The sequence below is a fragment of the Ascaphus truei genome, chromosome 2, assembly GCF_040206685.1.
Source record: "Ascaphus truei isolate aAscTru1 chromosome 2, aAscTru1.hap1, whole genome shotgun sequence".
Lineage (NCBI taxonomy): Eukaryota > Metazoa > Chordata > Amphibia > Anura > Ascaphidae > Ascaphus > Ascaphus truei.
Window position 1 is genome coordinate 160,592,872 of NC_134484.1, and position 21,633 is coordinate 160,614,504.

Consider the following 21,633-nt stretch of genomic DNA (forward strand, 5'->3'; position numbering starts at 1 on the left):
TACGCAAGCACTTTTTACTTCCAGATTTAAATTCGCAATACATGGTAAACTACGTGTGCCTATGCCCACAGTTGTATTTCACTTCAATCGCGTCTTCCTGCATAAATACGTATGTCCAGCAAGATACGAAGGTCAAACAAGATGCCTGTCAGATCAGTTTCAGACAGCGAACACCTCCCTCCCTACTGTCTTCTGAGGTCACTTGCAGGGATCATGCTCGGATAGATTTGTCGAATGGCACCCTGGGAGTTGTAGTCCTGTTGTCCCGCACATTGGTAGGAGACTGGCGGGAAGGCGAGTTCTGCAGAACTACGACTCCCACAGGCCACCGCCCTCCATATTCTGTCTGCAAACTCAATGGAGAGAGGCGTGTGTGCAGATATCAGTGTGCGGGTAGAGTAACATGGCTCGGTAGTGGTGAGGCCTGGGTCTTAGCCTTTCCTAATTAAACCGTGGTTTAACGACTGCATTTCGCGTAAACACGGGGCTTTGTGTTAGGAGGTATTAATTTGTCCCATAGCTTGTAAATATACAAAAAAAAGTAACTGTTGCAATTAAAGTTGCCTGATCAATGTTATATATCCATGGTTGTGAAATTGTTATAAATTAAAAGGGCATGCATGATGTTACCCCCGTGTCTCTGGAGAGCTGTGCTGTGTAGGCACAGAGTACTGGTGTCTTCTTCTTTGCAATGCCCTGACCTCCCCTGGCAGAGGATGGCTGCAGTAAGCAGTCTAGCATGTTTAGGAGCCCTCCACAGAAGAGACCCTGCTACCCTCAAATCCTGTACCCCGCTCACTGCTAAGCAAACCCTATGCACAAGCAGGAGCCTGCTGCAGGTCAAAGACTCAAAGCACCGTGTGTCTGTTCAAATCAGGAAAGATGGGGCATCTCCACAAACGGCTACACAAAAAGGTATTTAGGATGTTATTGATTGTTTGATTATCTCATATGCACTGACCTTTGGCCCCTCGCTGACACACTTACCAAAACACCCTCCTTCTGTCTCTGTACGTTCTCCCCTCTTTGGCCGCGTCCATAGAAGGACAAGCAGCGCTGAGCCGTGCGGACGCTCCGCGCTGAGCCTTGGCATCCTCAATGAGGATGTCTTTAGAGGGGGCTCACGCGAGCGTCTGCAGGCGTGCTGACGAGTTGGATTTTTCAGCCGAAAGCCAAGCTGTTTTTCAGCGCGCTGTCGGCTAAAAACATCCAATCGGCGCGAAGCAGCATCAACGGCGCCGTGATTGGCCCAGCGACGTCACTGCCCCGCCTCCCACCACCTCCCGATTGTGCCCCGCCTCCCCCCACCTCCCGATCGCGCCCGCTGGCTCGCCTGCATGTGCATGAAATCGCACAGCTTCAGCGCGGTTCCGCACTGCTCCCCCCCGCTCCCCCCCCACTATGGCCCCAGCCTTATTTATTTTTATCTGTAAAGTCTTTTACCAGGTAGTAATACATAGTTACCAAAAAGGGGGGGGGGGTAGGGAGTGAACACAAAATCATACTAATTGAGTTGATAATTACATAGAATAATAATTTGGGCACACAATGTTGTTGTCAGTCTCCTACTTGGAGCTGTTTTAATACAGTGTTCTCAGTCAATGGTTTAAGCTTGTAGATTCCTTATGCCAATATGCTATTGGTTATAGTGTTTGTTAGGCAGTGAGGGTATTATCTAGCTCTCCACCTAGTTATCCATGTGCCTCTTGCAGCATATTTGCTGCATTAGGAGTGTTAGTAAATTGTGGCTGCACCCATGAAATCTACATCTTGTATTCTTTACTTATGATTCATTAATGTGGTTTGAGCAGCACACATTACTAGGTAGGGCTCTAATTTATGAATTTATCTTTTATTTTCTACTCTTATCCTCACTGCCAACACCAATTATTTACCATCTGTGCTACAAGCTGATCCAGTGGGGTTTTTACCCTGACTGTTTGCACTATTAGTCCCCTTTACCCTACCATTAATATTCAGTAGGAGGTTTTCCATCTTTATCTATAAGGTGACTCTGGTGCTACTGTACCTTGATTTAATTTCTTTTTATCTGCGTTATATACACACTCGGTAATATATGTTTTTAAGTAATTCATTAAAGGTTATATTTTAATTAGTGGTGTACAATTAAGTGAATTTTTTTCGGCGTCCAATCATTTTGTGCTCCTTATTTTTGCTACATAGAGAGTTACCTGTCGTTTTCAAGTATGTCCTGGGCACAGTGTTAGGCTGAGTCCATGGTGACTCCAGCCGCGCTGAGGCTGAGGGAAAGCGAGTGCTTTCTCTGGCCTTAGTTCGCGCGCTGTCCGGGGGGGTGTCGGGAGGCGGCCCAGTGACGTCACGGAGCTGGTTCACCCTCATTGGGCGAAGCGCTCACGTGACCGGCCCTGCGCCCCCGTGAGCGCCGAAACTAAAAAAAAAAATTAAGAGCTATGCCTCCGCACGCCTGCGGAAGCGTGTGCGAGCCCCTGCTAAAGCCGCTCTCATTGCGGCTGCAGGGGCTCACTGACAAGTGTCAGCGCCGAAGCGCTGACCATGGACTCAGCCTTAGGCCAAGCTCAAGGTGGCGGTGTTGCTACATGCGCGCGCTTCCAGGACTCTTTCCTGATTCCTGGTAGTTCCTCAAGTGCCCACTGCGCACGTCGACGATTCTATATTTTGCTGCCACAACGGAAATTGCCAATGAGTGCGAACCAGCTCTGTGACGTATTCGCCATGCCCCCGATCGCCACGACCGTTCTCCTGCAGCTAGCTCAAACATCGCTTGGGTTGCAGGAGTGCGCAGCGCACGCTCGTGCCACAACCATATGCTCGGCCTTAGGCTACGCTTATAGTGCCGGTGACGCCAGTCTATGGTTGCTGGAAAAATCAAATTGAGATGACTTCCAGCGATCGCGACCAAACTGTTGCGCTTACTATAAGCGCACGTGACTGCGGCAATGCATTTGTTTTGCCTCCACATTGCGTCGCCGGCACTATAAGCGCTGCCTTATAATGACAAATGCATGGTTACAAATACATGGTTACATTAAGTGAACAGGGTTATACATTTATGTATAAAGACAATGCATGAACAGTTTAACATATTTTATCTTTTAGGCATACGACACAGTTGCAGTCCAGATTAAAATGTGAGACAGCTTTTAGACTGGTGGTGACTTTGAGAGTCTCGGGTAGATTGTTCCAGTTGTGGGGTGCACGGTAAGAGGAGGTGCAGCCGGATACTTTGTTGAACCTTGGGACTGCAAACAATCATTTGGAGTCAGATCTCAGATAAGTGCTGCATGGAGTAAGGGGGAGGAGCTTGTTCAGATAGACGTGGAGCTTGCCCAGAAAGTATTTAAAGACAAGACAGGAAAGGTGAACTTTGCGCCTAGACTCAAGTGATGACCGATCTAGTAATTTGAACATTTCGCAGTGGTTTGTGTTGTAGTTGCATTGAATTGTGTAGGGTGTCTAGTTTGCTGAGGTGTGTTTGGGATGTTGTACCATATACTATGTCCCCAGAGTCTATAATTGATTCACATTAGCATCTGCTGGGTAATGGGCTTTCTGACCAGCGGGTTTAGGGAGGATTTATTCCTTTAAAGTACCCCTAGTTTGGCATAGGTTTTGGATGTCAGGGTATCAATGTGCAACCCAAATGCTAAATGTGAGTCAAACCATATGCCCAGATATTTAAAACTAGTAACAGGGGCTAGGATGGTATTAGCGTTGGTTCTGATCTGAAGCTCCGTCATTGGTAGCTTTAGAAATTTAGTCTTGATCCCTATTACCATTGTTAGTCTTGTCAGTGTTTTAAAAAGTTTGTTTTGGGAAATCCAATTTTCAAGTCTCAAAAGTCAGATTGAAGTATGTGTTCAAGTCAGAGGCTAGGGGATGTATGCATATAGGATTGTGTCATCCGCATACCTGTGTATTGAAGCTCCCTTACAAGCTGAAAGAAGATCATTGATGAACACTGAGAAGAATAAGGGCCCCAGAAAAGAGCCCTGCAGAACACCGCAGGTGATATCCAAGGAGTTGGAATTGGTGCCTGAGATAGGCCCATGTTGGGATCTACCTGATAGGTAGAAATGAAACCAGTTTAAAGCATGTTTCTCTATTCCAGAGCATTGGAGTGTGTTTAGCAAGGTGGCATGATCAACCGTATGAAAAACCTTTGAAAAATCTAGTAATATTGCATCATTAAGTTGTTCCATTTCACAGTGGATGTCATTGCAAATGTTTCGGCGGGTAGTTATTGTGGAGTATTTATGGCGAAAGCCAGATTGGAATTGGCATGGGAAATTTGTCTTGGTATAGTAATCGCTTAATTGAGAGTGAACACATTTTCCCATGACTTTGGATAGTATTGGGAGACGTGAGATTGGCCTGAAGTTTAAGACAGTGTTTTTGTCCCCACTTTTGAAGATTGAGACAACTCTGGCAGTTTTCCGGGTTTTAGAGATATGGCCTGCAGATGGAATAGAGTTGATTAGGGAAGCAATTGGTTTGGCAAAGGCTGGGGCACAAAGTCACAGGAACTTAGATTGCAGTAGGTCAGGTCCACATTGGCTGCTTAGTTTTAATTTGAGGAGCGCTTGTGTAATCTCCCCTTCGGATACTGGGACAAATTAAAAATTGTGAGCAGTGTTGAGAGAGGGTGGAGCTGTAGGAGTTCTCCCAGATTGAGCTTCATGTTTGTAGTTCGGGTTGTGTTTTGCTAATAAGTTAATAGCACACCCCACAAAGTAGTCATTGAAAGCATTTGCAATGTCAGTGGGATTTGTCAGAGTAATATCATCCTTAATGATATTATATGGTTGTTGATTGCTAGAAGGCTGGAATATATTGTTGATGAGCTTCCAGAAATTTGCTGGAATTGATGTATTCTGTTGAAGATTGTAAGAGTAATATTGGGTTTTCGCGTGTCGTGTTTGCCTTGTGCATGTATTCCGCAGACATCTGTAGTTAAGATCCTTGCTAGTGCCAGTTAATTTGCAGCTTTTCCACAAGACATCCCTAAAATGGTAGAGCGCTATACGGTCTGTTGTAATCCACGGAAGGTGGGCCCCCCGTACTCTTATTCTGCGTAGTGGAGCATGTGTATCACAACATTTTTTAAGAACTCTGATTGAAGATAATCAAGCGCAGAATCAGGGTCAGCTATTAAATCGATTCTGCACCAAGGGCAGTTGGTAATATCAGCCAGAAAAGTTTAAAGTTTCTAAAAGTTCTAGTGAGTAGAACTTTAGGGCTTGATTGGGGTGGTCCGATTTTCTTTACACAGTACACTATTGCTTGGTGACTAAAAATGGCAGGTAAAATACCAGAGGATTGGATTCTGCTGGGACTAGAGGAGAAAATCCAGTCTAGCAAGGAATGGTTGTGAGATCTCAGGTTTGTCCGTCTGGGTTGAGAAACTAGCTGGGGTTGGTTAAATCTGGGGGGTGCAGACTGGGGGGGGCGCAGGATTTTGTTGGGGGGGGCGGTGGGTGCAGAGCCCCCGGTTCTCTTCCCCCAAGGCATTTAAATTAAATGCTGGGGGATCGCATGAGGCCTCTTTAACTTAACTTACCGAGGTTCAGCCGGCTTCAGGTGACGCGTCAAATGACACAGCAGTGTCATGTGACGTTACATTACTCCGCAGTGTCATTTGACGCTGTGGGTCATGTGAGGTCACATACGCCCAGGCGTCATTTGATGCCGACAGGAAGGTAAGGGGGGGCACGAGCACCGGGGGAGTGGAGGCAGGGGGTGCAGCAACAGACATTCGTGCAACTCTGGGTTATGTGATTTGAGTTGTACCTGGATTTTGTTGTTATTTGGGTCAAGCCAATTCTAGTTGAATTCCTCATCAACTAACAGCTCACGCTTCTCATTCAGAGAGGAAATTGAACCAAGAAACTTGGTGATATCAGTGAGGGATTGTAGGGGGGTGGTTGATACCAGTAATAAGAACACGCTTAGAAAACGGGAGGCACATTTTGCCAACTAGTTTTTCAAAGGAGGGTGAGCTTGGGGGGCAATATAGCAGCGTAAATTGTAAATTATCAAGATAGGGATGCCGTTTTCCTATTGTTTTGTGTCTGAAGCGCTTAATCCCATTACGTGTTCTATTATGTCACGTCTATTACTGTGGTAAAGCGCTATGTATCTGGATAGTGCTATATAAATATATACATGTTTGAGGGAAGGATGTGTATCTTTCACCTTCTCTAATTTTTGGGAATTGCAGCCCTCTCACCTTTCACTAATTTATTTCTCATAGACCTCAGTGAAATATCACTGGTAGAAATCAGCACTTTTACACAAATGCGTTTTTTTTTTTTGTCCCAGAACACCCGCATCTCACTGAGAATACAAGTAGATCCCAGCACTCAATGAGAGAATAGTCACGAAATAAGCAAAAAAAATTAATGAAGAAATAAAAAATGATCACATACAGACACAGATGCAACGTGATAGCCAAAATAGGGGGGGGGGGGGAGGGGGTAGGCAATGGCTTAAGTTATGAAAAAGGCACTGTGACGGTGAAGGGCTAACCAGGCTCACTTGGTTGCCCCTGATCCATGTTTTGGGGGTCCTAGAGTGTCAGCTCTTGGACCTGACTGTCGTGTATGTAATACCATGCTTTTATGTAAAATATGTGACAATAAAGAATTTTTATGTTTTTGCCTTTCCAGAAGTGCTAGCAAGCTGAGATTGCTAGGCTATGAGGTTCAGGGTGGGTTTTGCGGAGAAAGTCTTTGCAGATTGTGGCTATGTTGCTGGGTTCCAGAGTTACTGGATACCTCAAAAATGTAGCCGGAATCACGTAAGATTCTCGGATACATTGAAGCACAATTCTCCGGTCAAAATCCTACCCTGAAAACGTTTTTGCAGCTCACCGCCAGGAGTCCCTGCTTCAGCACAGACCAGAAAGGTAAAAGGGGCCTAGGGGATCAATGTATCCCCATAACTGTACAGGGGTCCCTAGTATAGAGGGAGGGTGCCCAGTTCATGCCCAAGTCACCCTGAACCTGTTATAGGGGTTCAGGGGGGGCTCCAGCTATAAGATAAAGTTGCAAGGTCTATTTTGTGTAAAAATGTAAAGTTGGGTTTTGCAGTGTGGCAGGGATATGGCTAGTGAGAATAACGAGTTTAGATTCTTATTCTATCCTTGACACCAAAGAAGGACTTGGACATTTTTAGTAAGACACAGTATCCAAGTATATTTTATTAAACGGGTATGTTTAATATATATATTGCTTGGTGCACTGTATATGAGCTGGAGATTTCTAAGTCCATGGTTCTGAGAGAACAGATGGCTACCAAGTTGGTGCCACTCAGTCTGCTCGGGTCCCGGACTTGAAAGCCACAGAGATGCCAAGGTGTTAGGATGGGCGGAGTACTGGAGTTATCATTGAGTACTCACGTCCTGGCATGAATCGGCTATCCGGCGACCATTTGCCCATCCCCAGACTCTGAGGAGCCTGGCTCGGCTGGGGGTTCAATATGCCAAGAGGCAGAGGTGCCAGGTTGGCGCATATCCCTTTGCAGAATTGAAAACCGTGCCCGTCTAGCTTCAGGGTACTGGCAAAACGCTGATAGGCTGGTGGCACAATTCCCATGCTCTGATTGGCTGAGGTATTCTGTAAATGGGACTGAAATCCTATAATAAACCTAGCAGCCAATCAGCTCAGGAGATTCTAAGCGCCAAGACAGCAGCGGCAGATTTGAACTGACCAAAAGATGCTCTGGGAGAAATAGACGCGAGCCGGCTTCAGAAATTTCCCACTTTTCGGGGCCAAGTTTTGAGAATACAACGTAGCGGTCGCGTCTGGAACTACAAGCCGACAAGAGTACCAGGACCAGAACTACAGGCCGAGATCAGTTCCAGGACTTTTTTGGCTTAGTACTGGTCAGCTAAAGGACTTGTAAAGACTTTGTTTTCTGTGCTAGATAAACTAGGAAAGGTTAGTTTTGTAGCCCAGACCCCCAGTAAGTGTGTTTTTCCTCTGTATAATTGTAATCCACTGTGTGTACATCTGTTTCAATGGAATAAATGACAATTTGTTTTACTTCTTGGTTTTGCTCAACGAATGATCCCGGCTGAAAGGTGTAAGTGTCTGGTCTCACGTGACCTGCATCTAAGGGGAAAAACACATGAATGGGAGGACAAGAGGTATGAGAGGGAAAGCAGGAGGGGGGAGGAGAGCGTGTTGGCAAAGGGAAAATAAAGGCAAACGAGGGGGGCAACGTTTCATGGATGGACCCCTTCTTGGCCCGTTTCCAGTGATCTGTTAGACCAGGGGTGCGCAAACTTCCTGTGCTGCCTTCCCCCCCCACTCCCCCGTGTTGTCATGGAGACTGAAGCCGGGTAAGTGAGCCACGCCCCCCCCACCCCCCAAAAAAAGTTTCACGCACCCCTGTTTTAGACAATAGGTACTTCCTTCACCCTTTATCCTGCCCTCCTAAAAAACAAAACTGATAAACAATTGCAACCACAAAGTCTGTATGAGAATAAGCTCATATGCACCCAGCAGGGTACAGGTAGCAGCAAGAGCACATGTACAAATGCAGAGAGAGCAGTAATCACAGAGCTGAGATTCCTGCTGGGGAACCAAATAAAGCAGTCCAGGCACAAGTTCCTTAGTCTAGTAACACAACAGTGCAAAAAAGGCAATATGAACGATTTAGGCACTGACCATTTCAAGCTCACGGTTTGCCGGTGTCTCTGCTGCAGGCTGGAGAATGTGTGCTGCCGCATCTCACTGGTTGGCAGTGCACATCCTGGGGTTCATTTAATTGAAACAACTGAGCCTATTTTCAGTCTCCTTGCTCCTCATTCCTATCTTTTGATATGGAGTATTCCTATCAGATTTTTGAATAATTTTGGCAGCAAGTTTCCTTCCACTTGAAGAACAAATTATGTTGGGTACTATTTGCCTGCTACTAGTTCAACAGTATGTATGAAGTACAGTACATCTGGCCGAAATAGGTCTTCAAATCCATTCATTTAAGTGTTTTGTTTTCATACTGACACCACCCTATCGATTTTACCATTAGTAGGTGTTGTATGGTTTTCAACGCTTCTAAACCGGCATCTGTCATTAAAAGTTGACTAAATTATTCTTTAGGAACACCTCCATATGAAGGCTCAGTGATTGGTGTTCTTTACAAACGTATCAAACACTGATGCCTTTCTAAAAATATTAAAAAACGTTCCATACCATGAGTAGGTCTTCTTTGCACCAAATGCGTCCCGATCGTCCGCTTCGCTGGAGTTAGAATAAGCCCCTAAGTGGTATTGAGGGTTGTAATCGTACATCCGTATTAGACCGGTGGTGTAGATATTACATTTAACCCTTTGAGTGAGTGCTGGAGGGGCCACGGCTCCAGAGTGCTACGGTCTAACCTGAAATAAAAGCACACTTCGGCACGACATACCCACTAAGCCATAGGGCCCCCTGTGCTAGACCCCCTGACATAGTGACTATGTATTGGGGCACCCGAAGAATAAAGTGGCAATCACGGCTGCTTGTTTCATGAAACGTATCTTTTAAACTGGTTGAGAGACAGGGTATCTTCAGAAGCTGAACTGCACTAATTTTCAGGATCCCCCTGGTTCCAGGATACTTATAGATGTAGTTAATAAATCAATTCTGTGGTAAGAAAAAATACTTTTAGCATTTTCTGTTTTAAAAAAAAAACAACTTTGAAAGACCAATTTTCTTGTATTCTATTTTAACAAGCATTTACTAAGGCACTGCCCCTTCATGTCCTGTCACAAGCCCTGCCACACCCCTTTGTGAGCCCTGCTCTCCCTCTAGCACATGTCAGCGGAGGTATGCTCATGAATATTCATGAGCTTCCACTGAGTGACAGAAACAGAGGAAATACATTCCCCATATTTAAAGATGTCGCCAAACTTCGCCGATCAATACACAGAGAACGAATTGACCGGCAGCTATGCAATTCTTTAGGTAAGTAGAGATTGCCCACATGAAACTATTGAAGTAAAAAATTTTTTTAAAAAGGAGCTTGAACTGCAGATTTAAAATGCATGCTTGCTAATGCAAGAAGCCTGACAGATAAAATGGGGGATCTTGAATTAATAGCTGCAAGGGAGCAGTATGATATAGGCATTACTGAAACATGGTGGGATGAAACTCATGACTGGGCAGGTATAGGAAGGTATAGAGGAAGATGTTCATTAAGGGAATGATGAAAATGTAGAGACCTTGTGGATTGAAACTAGCAGTGGAGGTAAAAGTACAAAGAACATGTTTGTAGGGATATGCTGTAAACCACCAAATATCAGTGAGATTGAGGAAGCTAAAATACTTTTGCAAATGGAGAAGACATCAAAACTAGGTCAGGTTTGCATAATGGGTGATTTTAAATATCCTGACAGACTGGGGCAATGAGTTTAGCAATACAACAAAAGGAAACAGGACACAAATTATTGAGGAACCAACCAGGAGACGAGCAACACTGGATTTGGTAATATCAAACAATGTACAGTAGAAGTAATAACAAATATTTGGGTAACAGTGATAATAACATGGTCTCATTTGAAATAAATTATCAAAAAACAGATTACTGTACTTGGGTTCAACAAAGACCTTAAACCTTTAGAAAGGCAAATTTTAATAAACCGAAGACTAATCTACAAGTAATATATTGGGATGATGTTTTTACAGGGAAAAATGTAGAAGATAAATGGGTAGTCTTTAAAACCCTGGTGGAAAAGCACACTTATCAGTGTATACCCTTGGGTAGTAAGTATAAAATAAATAAGTCAAAACCAATGTGGCTAAATAAACAGGTAGGGGAGGAAATGGAAAAAAGAGGCAGGCGTTTAGATTCTTGAAGGAGGCATCGTATCAGAACTATAAGGAATGTAACAAAAATTGCAATCAAATTAGCAAAAATGAATAATGAAAAAAGGATTTCAATGAAAGTAAGATCAACCCGAAAAAGTTTTTTAAGTACCTTAATAACAAACAAACAAAAAAATCAGAAAATAAAATCTAGGACCCTTTCAGTGTGAGATGGGCAGGCAGGTTATTGGAGATAAGGAAAAAGCAGAGGTATTAAACAAATTCTTTGCCTCTGTGTTTACCAGGGAAGAATCCATTTCAATAGCAGTGCCGCAGGAGGAAGCCATATTAATGAACAATTGGTTAACTGAGGAAGAAGTGCATAGGCGGCTTGAAATAATTAAAGTAAATCCCAATAGCATACATCCCAAGAGGTCTTAAGCAGTTAAGTTCAGTAATAGCCAAACCATTATATTTAATATTCAATAATATTTTTCGTCTGCCTTCCTCTGGATCAATAAGTATAGATATAGGATAAAGTATCTGTTGTCTAAATTTAGCATTGGACTTAGTTAAGTTAGGTTGAACTTGGACGCATGTGTTTTTTTCAACTTCATCTATTATGTAACAGGCATTTTTGTTCCTATAGGAACTATATACAAAGTCACATCCTCTTCCCCTTCTGAAAACCGCATCATCTTTTTTTTTTATTGGCTGCCTGGTCACATGATCTTCCTCACAAAACTTTGGCTGTCAGTGCAGCAGAAGATTACCGAAAATGCATTTGGTGAACCCCAAGCTGAACGGACCGATCAGCAATTTATCTAATCACTTGTCAGTGTGTAGATTTTATTGATGATCATATTGAACGGAATGTTTTTATTTATTTTTTAATGACCGCTTGATCTGCAGCTTTAACTTGGAAAACAGCCATTCTTTAAAAGAATAAATATTCTAGAATAGTCTTATTCCATGGTAACCTGAGAGACATTACCATTTTTTAGCTGCTCCAATAAATGTCACTGGATCTTTTATTCTGGTTGGTTGGTCTATGGTGTTAGCTGGAGCCTCCAAAAATTCTTGTTGGTGGGACTACACAGGGCCAGAAGAAAACATATTTTGCAGATAAATTAATGTATAATTAACGTTTGACAACTATGTGGTTCTTTAAATTAATATTTTTTTAGCTTTTCTATTAGATAACGGAACCATAGACACCAGGTTTACAATTTGAGAATTCTACTGATAATCTGAAGATGAGTACTCATGTAATACCCCATGAAAAAGATCTTCATACAGTATGTATGATGGTTGTCAGGTGACCATTCTGTGTCCATGCATGGTTGCCACATCAGCATTGGCATCACTTGACAGGTAAAGAAGCTGAGGGGTCATTTATAGACACAGTTCAAAACTGGGCTCAGACAGAGGTGTATATAAATGTACATAAATATAAGGACTTCTAAATAATTCAAATGTTTAAAGTGAAGAGTCGTGGCAAACCTTCCTCCTGTTACTTGTAAATTGTGAATCTGATTATTATTTTTAGACGGGGGGGGGGGATATTACACTAATCATATATTTTATCTCCATTGTCAAAAATACTCACTAATTGTAATATTCATAGGTTATTAAATTATTTGTCTTATAATGTTCCCCCCACCTTCTCTTTAACAATTCTATAAACTGACATCTTAAGTCTATATTATGAGATTTGTACTGTAGTGTCTTAATGGTTCTCAGTTTGCATCCTGCATTAAAATCCACTACTGTGGACCAGAAAGCATTTGAATTAGAGATCTAAAATAACAAGGCATTATTCAAATAAACCATGTACCTGACATTTAATGACATGGAATAATTGTGGTAAAAAGGCAAGAAAAAAAAATGTGTGTGTATTTCCAGACTGTGATGTTGGTGTCTGCAGAGGTTTTTAGTGCGCAATGGGGAGGGCGTTGCAAGGACTGAGCTGCCATGCTGGCCTTCTAGCCATGCAGTCTTGCAGCTCAAAGGTGGTATGCGGTCGCGTGACTCTCTGATATACAGCTCAAAAGCCAGTCACGTGGGGATTACCTGGGGTGAGCATGAGAGGATGCGTGTGGGGTGGGGGATCGTTGGCACCAGATAGCATGTGACAATTCTCACCTATACTGGTGCTTCTTTTCTAAATCTGTAAAAATCCTGATTGTGTGACTAACATAATGGCTGCTTCAGTCAGTGTAACTCAGTAGCTACAATGTATCCTTCTATTACGAAGGTAACATCTATTGTTACAGTTTGCAGATCAAACTGCTGACAATATTGGCAACAAATTATCCCAAACAGTAAAGTATTGCAAAAATCTTGCACTGCTTGGGAGATGGGCGTAAACCCTGCTATAGAAATCAAAGGATAATTTAAAACGCATAAAAAATGGCATTAAGTGTTAAATAATACTACAGAACTGATTTAAAAAAAAAAACATATACGATTTCACATATTTTGCTGCTTTAAACAACGTACGTTGTTTTTGCATATGAGTTTAGGATTAATCTAATGTTATTTGCCCTGATTTAACAGAGATCAGTGCATCTGGGCCTGTGTGACTATACTCTATCTTCTGCGTTCCTTTGACAAGATCAAATCAGGTCAGGTGTTGAGAATCTCCCGTTAAGACTAGGTGCGCTACAGCCGCCTTTAGCAAATGCTAAATTGTAGAAGATTCCTTAAAAATAAAACCAACACCTATTACTAAATATATTACTATTGCATCTAGCCCTAGCCAGGTGACGCAGTGTGCATTATCATTTGGACAAAGGAACTTAAAATAGATAATTGGGGAATATCTTGTTAGGGAGTTCACTGTAATAGTCCTTTAAGCACGGAAGCCATACCTTATCACAGATGGCCTTGTTAAAAGATTTTTAAAAGACTCTGCTATTGCAGTAGAATGTTAAATATAAAAGTGATATTCACATATACTATTTAAGTTAAATCAATTGTATACATTATTATTATTATTATAGGTGAAGACCCAGTAAAATAAAATCCTATTTTTATAAACAAGTTGTGTAGTTCTTGCTCCGCCTCATTGTCCCCGGAATCTGCTATCTCCCCCGATGTGGCCCTGCATGGAGCCGACGGTTTGCCAAGGTTACGTGTGCAAAAATAACTAGTGTGAGATACCATATCAAATCAGCACTTCTGTCAAGCTATTTATTTGTGGTGACGTGTTCCTATGCAATAGCTTTGCATTGTTTTATTTCCATTCCTAGCTAACAAGTTGCATTGTCGGCTACTTTCTCAACACCACATACAGTACTGCTAACTTGATGTTGATTTGGGGGGAAATAACATACACCAATTAATTAGTTAAACTTTGAGAATTAATGTTTTATTGAAGTACGTTGTGTGATTTCTTGCACAGTCCATTGTTGCTAAGATAAGAGATTGCAAATCACAAACTATTTTGCAGAGAACGCTTTTGATTAACTTCTTTAATTTTGTGTATCGCCAAATAAAATTTGAGTCCCTTTTATTAACTGAGGTTTAAGAACCAAAACTGTCAGAATTGACTCCATTCACAAAGAGGTGGACAAAATACAAATGTCTCAGGTTTGGTTAATTTAACCTAATTTACCATTTTTAATAAGCTTAAACCAGGTACGTAGCAACCGTAGGTAACACAACTATTTTCGACTGAACATAATGTAATGAAGCAATTGGTGTGAAATCCCTTATCACAAATAATTTGTATTTTGTTTTCTTTGTTGCAGTGAAAGAAGCCGGCAAAGACTTCACATATTTTATTGTGGTGCTTGTTGGAATCGGCGTTACAGGTTACAGACAAAGACATTTTAAAAAGAAAAGCAAATTACATGTGTATGTGTAATGTGTATATATAATATCTAAAGTTTTTCTTTCCTCTCTATTTTTTTTTTACTCTTTGTGCAGGGGGATTGTTTTATGTTGTATTTAAAGAACTTTTCTCTTCTTCGAGTCCCAGTAAGATATATGGAGAGGCCTTGAATAAGTGCCGGTCTCATCCAGAGGTGAGTTACAGAAAACTGTTACAATAAATAAAGTGAGAGGTGTGCAGTTGCTGTATGCATTAGCAAACACAAAACACTGACTTTAGACAGAATAATGAAGTGGTAGGCTGAACAAATAATCTTTATAGCCCTTTATGGAAATTGTGCTGCATATAGAAATGACTGCGACATGATAGCAGTACGAAACACACATTAATAATTTTCCAAGTTGCCAGAGTCCAATGTGCATGCGGTTCTAATCACAGAAATCATGAGGGATTTTTTAATTAAAGGAGCAATAAATGCGCTTTGTTTTATTTTTTTTAACCTGGGAGTTTTGAAGCAGGGGGTCTCCTGAGCTGAACACCATTCATTTCAGCTCTAGGGATCCCCTACGTCCAGATATACAGACCGCCAAAGGGGGTGCCAGTATCTCTGCAAAGTTTAAAGTCCCCTCGTCACAGAGGCCAATGTGAAGCTGAACCTGATGACGTCACAGCTTCTTATTAGCACGCCGGGCACAGGAGCTTTGAAAAGCGGCCATTACGTGAATCCTGCAAGCCAAGCGTCTACAAGCACCCCCTACGGAGGTATCTATGGAGGCAGGGGGTCCCCGGAGCTGAGATCAATTGAGTTCAGCTCCGGAAACCCCTTGCTTCAATGCTATGTATAAAAAAAAAATGGGTGAAAAAAAGGAGCTGCTTGAATGGCCGCTTTAAACTTTTACTGCGATTTGTGCTGACCCAAGACTCTGATCGGCACTATCGTAGTTTACTGTATAACCTGCATTGAAGCCATAATTTAGACCCACAGTGATGGGTAATAAGTCATGGCTTTGCCTAACCTAATAACAGTGCTACAAAGTCTGTAGAATCCTTAAGCAGACTATTTTTAACATTACTGCTATTAAAGAGGGCTGTATTTATCTGCGAAGCTATTTAGAAAGTAATGTGTGAAGTGTATAACAATTGTTAGACCATGTTATTACACTTTGGCAGTGTTTCACTCACTCAGGGCTTGAGGTAAAGGGTCTGCACGATTATATACCTTGCATATGTTGTATACGAAAACGAAGTGGCAGAAGAATTGTGTACATGCTTTGTGTAAACATGTCTTTGTTTAAATGCATGTTCTTATGAATCAGGTTATTGGAGCTTTTGGTGAGCCTATCAAGGGTTATGGAGAAACGACACGCCGTGGCAGAAGACAACATGTTAGGTAAGCCTTTTCAATGGTGGCATTTGCATTAATATCATTTAAAGCTAAGAACTGAACTCAGATAATTTGATTGGGTAATAATCACCCAGTTTAAAAAGGGAGTTGTCCGCATAAAAATGTTGGTTGAATAAAGTGAAAGCACTTGGCTATGTAACATTGCATACAGATGCAGCGGCCGTTATTCGAACATTTCACGGAGCCGTTTTCGTGTGCACTGCTGTATTCCACACCTGTGTATACCGCGGTTGATTTGTTTGAATTTCATGGATTCTGATTTCTTTGAGTGCAATTCTTCGCGTATCTGTGGCAGAAATGAATGAATTGTAATGTGTACAGTACTGTGCAACTGTGTCAATTTGCAGGTGTTTAAAAACCAGAACCCTAAAATGCCATTTTCTGCACTCGCGTCTTAAGGTGGTACGGTTGGAAGAAATCACGCGCCATGACGTGGGTATTCCGAGGTATACAACGTATGAAATGTTCGAATAACGGCCGCTACATCTGTATATATGTTTCCTAATGAAATCATGTTAATTGATTTTTACATTTAGGCCTAGGAAACCTAACTCTGAACACAATAACAACACAGAAAATGTAATATTCAGTCCAAACAGGATTATTTATGGGCCTTTTAAGTAGCTCATTGCTGACAGTGGAAGGAATGCTGCAGATATTTCAGTGTTGCAGTTATTTACATCTCTAAAACAGCAGTTTACATTAATATTTTTAAAATTGAGAATGTGTCCAATAAGTAGGGTTAAAGCATGGGATTTCAATAGAAGAGTTAAAGACCATTACTGACAATGCATAGGTGCTATTGGATATCAATGGCCCCAAGAGAAGCGCTACATGATGAAAATTGTAGTTGTACCTTTAAATCAACATTGTCACCTACCAAGTTCTGGTAAGTGATTGTTTAGTTGCAGAACACATTTTAATTGTTCTGTCCATTTTTTTGCAGTCACATAGAGTATATGAAAGATGGTTTGAAGTGCATGCAGTTAAAGTTTTATATTGAAGGCGCGGAACCAAGAAAGCAAGGAACAGTGCACCTGGAGGTTAAAGAGGTACATTCATTTTAAACATCACATTAAACTGGTTGATGCCCACTGTGCTTTGTACTCTGGTAATTCTGATTTTGTTTTTGCTTGCTTCTGTAGAATCCAGAAAGTGGGAAATATGAATACCAATACATCTTTGTTGAAATTGATACTTACCCACGCAGAACAATTGTCATTGAAGATAACCGGTACATAAATTAAGAAGAACAGAACTTTCTTTGGGAATTGTTGCCGAAATAGGCATCATTGCCTCCTATATATTTTTTTTTTATTATTATTCTGTTTGTGAAATCGGGTTAATATAATGTCTTCAAATTCCTTTTGATTCTTGCTGCCTTTCTGGGAGAATAGTCTGTGTGCTGCCATACGGCTTGCTTTTGGCAGAATATTCTGTTATATGCATGAAGTGTAATTAAATCATGACTCACTTTTTATACTGATGACTTGAAAACAAATGAATCATGTAGTTGCTTAATTGTTAAGCCAGAAATCGGGATTGTATGACTGCTTGTTATAACACTACTAATTTCTTGCTGTAGAATATCAGTTTTGTGGCTAATGCTCCCAATTTCTTGCTGTACTTTTTCATTTGACTATGCGGAATTGTGATAAAGCACTTGAAAATCTGACTTTCTGACATTTCATAAAACTATATTTACTTATTTAAGGTTTGAAGAAAAGACACAGTTCATTTTGAAGATAATCTAATGATGATGTTTGTCATGCTCACGTATTATATCAATTGATCAAAGGGATACACAAAAAAATCATTTTTCATTTAAGAATGTCTCTACTTAAAATTTACGTACGGAATAGGCCCATTCAATCTCTGTAAACAATCATATATGCACATTGGAAAATACCAGGTCAATATAACAATGAATTCAAATAAAACAAATGTTTTTTGTTTTATAGTAATCTGTTTGCATTACTTTAATGCATTATTTATTTCTGTACTAAATACTGTTTCTGCCGTCTGTTCTGGCACTTTTTCCTCTTGTACCGCAGTAATACAAAAGCAATGAACCTTGCATTGTAGAAATAAGGAGCAATCACAACAAGGACCGCTTTCCAGCTGGGACTCAGAAATAAGAAATGATGAGGTTTTAGTTCTGACACTGTCAAAGACGCAAGAAAAGACTAAAAATAAACTGGTTTAATTTCCAGGGACAATATCAAAACTTGCAGAGCATTGAAAAAATATAGTGCAAAAATTGTATATTTTATTTTTTTGTAAATTGGAGCAATTCAAGCACAATAAATTCCTGAGAGTACCATCTATTTTTTACTAGCGCAGGCACAAACAAAGTAAAATCACTTGAACAAAATCACTTGGAGCTGGCTCAGTCTGAAATTGGAGTTTATTTCATAGGTCAGGGCTTTCATCACAAAACCACTGACGCTTCCCTAAAACACAAAAAGGTTTGGAGTGCATAAAGAAAAGCGCAGATATTTTTTTAAAACCATGTCTTGACCAAATGTGGCCAATGGGCGGGCATGTTCAGATGACAACAGTGTTGGGTTACTACATGTCACATACAAATATCACCTGGCCTTATTTATGGAAGTGTGATTCCAAACTCGCAAAGTATTAAACAGATTAACCATTTGTCACTTAGATTTTTAGAAGCCATTACTGCAGAGCTTTCCAAACTTTTCATGTTGGTGACACACTTTTTAGACATGCATCGTTTCGCGACACAGTAAATCTGTTTTACTAGCAAACCGGAGGTTAAACTAACCCCTTATAAGAGATACGGACACATAGATAAATTGTAATTACAAAATGTATGGGGACCCAACATATTTCATGAAAACCTTTCATTTATATTTTTAAAAATACAGGTAAACCCCGTTATAATGCGACCCGTTATAACGCGATTCGGTTATAACGCGGTTTTCCCGTGGCTCCCGTTTTAAAAAAAATTAAAAAAAATTTAATTAAATTTTTTTTTTTGCTCACTGCTCACTGCTCACACTGCACACAGCACACTCTCACTGCACACACTCTCACTGCTCACACTGCACACAGCACACACTCTCACTGCACACTGCACACAACACACAACACACACTCTCACTGCTCACACTGCACACAGCACACACTCACTGCACACACTCTCACTGCTCACACTGCACACAGCACACACTCTCACTGCACACACTCACTGCACACACTGCTCACACTGCACACAGCACACACTCACTGCACACACTCTCACTGCTCACACTGCACACAGCACACACTCTCACTGCACACACTCACTGCACACACTCTCACTGTGCACACTGCACACAGCACACACTCTCACTGCACACTGCACACACTCTCACTACACACAGCTCACAGCTCTCACAGCACTCAGATGTCAGCAGCCCCCCCTCACATGTCAGCAGCCCACCCCCCCTCACGTCAGGAGCCCACACCCCCCCTCACATGTCAGCAGCCCACACCCCCCCTCACATGTCAGCAGCCCACACCCCCCCTCACATGTCAGCAGCCCACCCCCCCCCTCACATGTCAGCAGCCCACCCCCCCCTCACATGTCAGCAGCCCACCCCCCCCCCCTCGCCATGGGAAGGCAGCATGAATATAATAGGATTATCTCACTTGTCATGTACAGCCCTGCCTGAGGCATCCCTTTAAACCCTTCTCCTGCCCAAGGGTACCTGCAGCTTACTGCCTGGCCTATTGCTGGTTAACCCTTTCGTTGCTGGATTTAACATCTTTTGTCCTTCAGCCGCCATTTTAACACCACACACACACACACTTACACACTTATTTACCCCCCTCTTACACACACACTTTTACCCCTCTCACCTTTGCCCTCTCACTCGTCCTTCCTGTCTCGCCAGTGTGTCCCTGTGCACCGTTCACATCTGTCCCCGGGAAACACGCTCCTGTCCCGGACTTTCCGGCCGCAGGAGGAGAGGCAGCATTGTGTGTCACATAGACACAAAAACACGCAGCAGGGGCAGCATTGCGTGTCACAAACACAAACAGGTGAAGGGGCAGCTCAGCACATCCTCTCTCCCCGGTACTAAGCCCTGCCCCCTGCATGCTCTGACCTCTCCGGCAGCCTGCTACCGCGCACCGCAAAACCTGGGGGCTTAGAGGGAGGGGGCTGGGAGGGATGAATCGCCGCCATTTTTTAAAACTATTTATTTAATTAACTGGCGCCCGGCCAGTGTCGTCACGGGACGCACAGAGAGGTCAGACCGGCCGCATGCGGCCCGCATGTTGTGCAGACCTCTTCCTTCCCTCCTCACTCCCTCCCGATCAGGCGCGCGGCGGCCATTTTTTTTTTTTTTTAATTAGCGCGACCCCGTTACTAACGCGGTGGTCTCGGGGTGGACCCCGAGGACGCGTTATAACGGGGTTTACCTGTATATGATTTGTAAGATAACATACATTTCCAAAATTGTTGTCACTTATGAGTGACACAGAGAGAGAGGGTGAGAGAGCCTGGGTGACTGACTGTGAATTGATGTCTGTATTCATTCACACACACTCTTGCACACAAACGGGGATCGGACACACGGGGCAATCGGAGCAGGGGGGCCAAATTGGACATGGGGGGGGGGCATGGAGCGGTACTTACCTTACTCGCTCCATTTATAAAGGGTAATAAAACCGCTCATCCATGTATATATGCGTATGTATATAGGGAAAGGCAACAGGTGCTCAGAGGGAAAAAATGACTTGTATAACAGAGTAGATCCCAAGAGGATCAAAAAAGACTCCATCATATAACGAGCACTCAATGTTGGGGTGCAATAATAAGACTTACAGTGGTCTATCGGTTAAATACCGTTGATAGGGCAAAATATGCCCATCATGGCCGGAAAGAGCTAGGAAAATAATAAAGTTTTATTCAATTAATTTCAGGTAGTCAAGTTAAAAACACATATAAAACATTCAAACATTAAAAAAAACCATTGTGAAGTGGTAAGGTAAGCAATAAATCAATTAATATCGATATGGTATATAAGGTTAGTTGCTATCCACAGACGTCTAATTGCAGAATATAAATATTCCAAGACAAGCAGGTGGTATCCCTTTAAGCCTTTGAAATGAAAAATCACAATGGATGTAGTTTCAGGCAAAGTGGTATCAGAGATGTTATTCATAAACCTCTGTTACCAGGTGTATATTCCAGCTCAGGAATGGTATACAATCTACCACATAATCTATCATACAATACAACATGTGTAAAGGGGCTCCGCTCAACATGGAAGATGTATTATGCTCTATGATCCCCAAATGCCGCTGTTGTAGCATGCATACTGCATAGCCATCCAAAAGACTGAATTGGTGTCTGTATTCATTCACACACACTCTTGCACACAAACGGGGATCGGACACACGGGGGGCAATGGAGCAGGGGGGCCAAATTGGACTAGGGGGGGCATGGAGCGGTACTTACCTTACTCGCTCCATGCAGGAAAAGGCGCCTCCTCAATGTGCAGCTCAGATAGAGAATGGCTGTGCGCCAACCAGTCAGGTGGGGGGGGGTTATTTATTTTCTCCCAGCACGCGCATGTCACCCTGTA

General features: G+C 42.2%; 2 protein-coding genes across 5 annotated transcripts in view; one reads left to right on the forward strand and one right to left on the reverse strand.

The window, feature by feature from the left end:
* The window catches only part of FBXO15 (F-box protein 15), a 111,966-nt gene extending 110,818 nt beyond the window's left edge, over positions 1-1,148 (reverse strand). Inside the window, exon 1 of one of the 3 annotated variants that reach the window (XM_075585464.1) lies at positions 988-1,148. The gene's annotated coding sequence lies outside the window, so the exon portion shown is untranslated. Of the gene's footprint in view, positions 1-41; positions 208-987 lie in introns of those variants that run through there. The other 2 variants (XM_075585462.1, XM_075585463.1) reach the window with 2 other exon arrangements.
* Positions 334-18,879, forward strand: TIMM21 (translocase of inner mitochondrial membrane 21). 2 transcript variants are annotated; one of them, XM_075585467.1, is made up of 7 exons: positions 334-915; positions 14,546-14,608; positions 14,724-14,821; positions 15,945-16,018; positions 16,980-17,085; positions 17,179-17,267; positions 18,088-18,879. In XM_075585467.1, exons 1-7 carry the CDS (start codon positions 621-623, stop codon positions 18,116-18,118), a joined length of 756 nt encoding a protein of 251 aa, XP_075441582.1. In that variant the 5' UTR covers positions 334-620; the 3' UTR covers positions 18,119-18,879. The 2 variants fall into 2 exon arrangements, with proteins under 2 accessions (XP_075441582.1, XP_075441581.1); XM_075585466.1 differs by lacking the exon at positions 18,088-18,879 and adding an exon at positions 17,748-17,997.
* The last annotated feature ends 2,754 nt before the right edge of the window (positions 18,880-21,633 follow it).

Bases quoted from the DNA above. Each gene is read 5' to 3' on its own strand.
- TIMM21 (XM_075585466.1), top strand. From the start codon at position 621: ATGATGTTACCCCCGTGTCTCTGGAGAGCTGTGCTGTGTAGGCACAGA. The intron at 14,609-14,723 runs GTTACAGACAAA...CTCTTTGTGCAG, and splicing joins TGTTGGAATCGGCGTTACAG to GGGGATTGTTTTATGTTGTA. The intron at 17,086-17,178 runs GTACATTCATTT...TTGCTTCTGTAG, and splicing joins TGCACCTGGAGGTTAAAGAG to AATCCAGAAAGTGGGAAATA.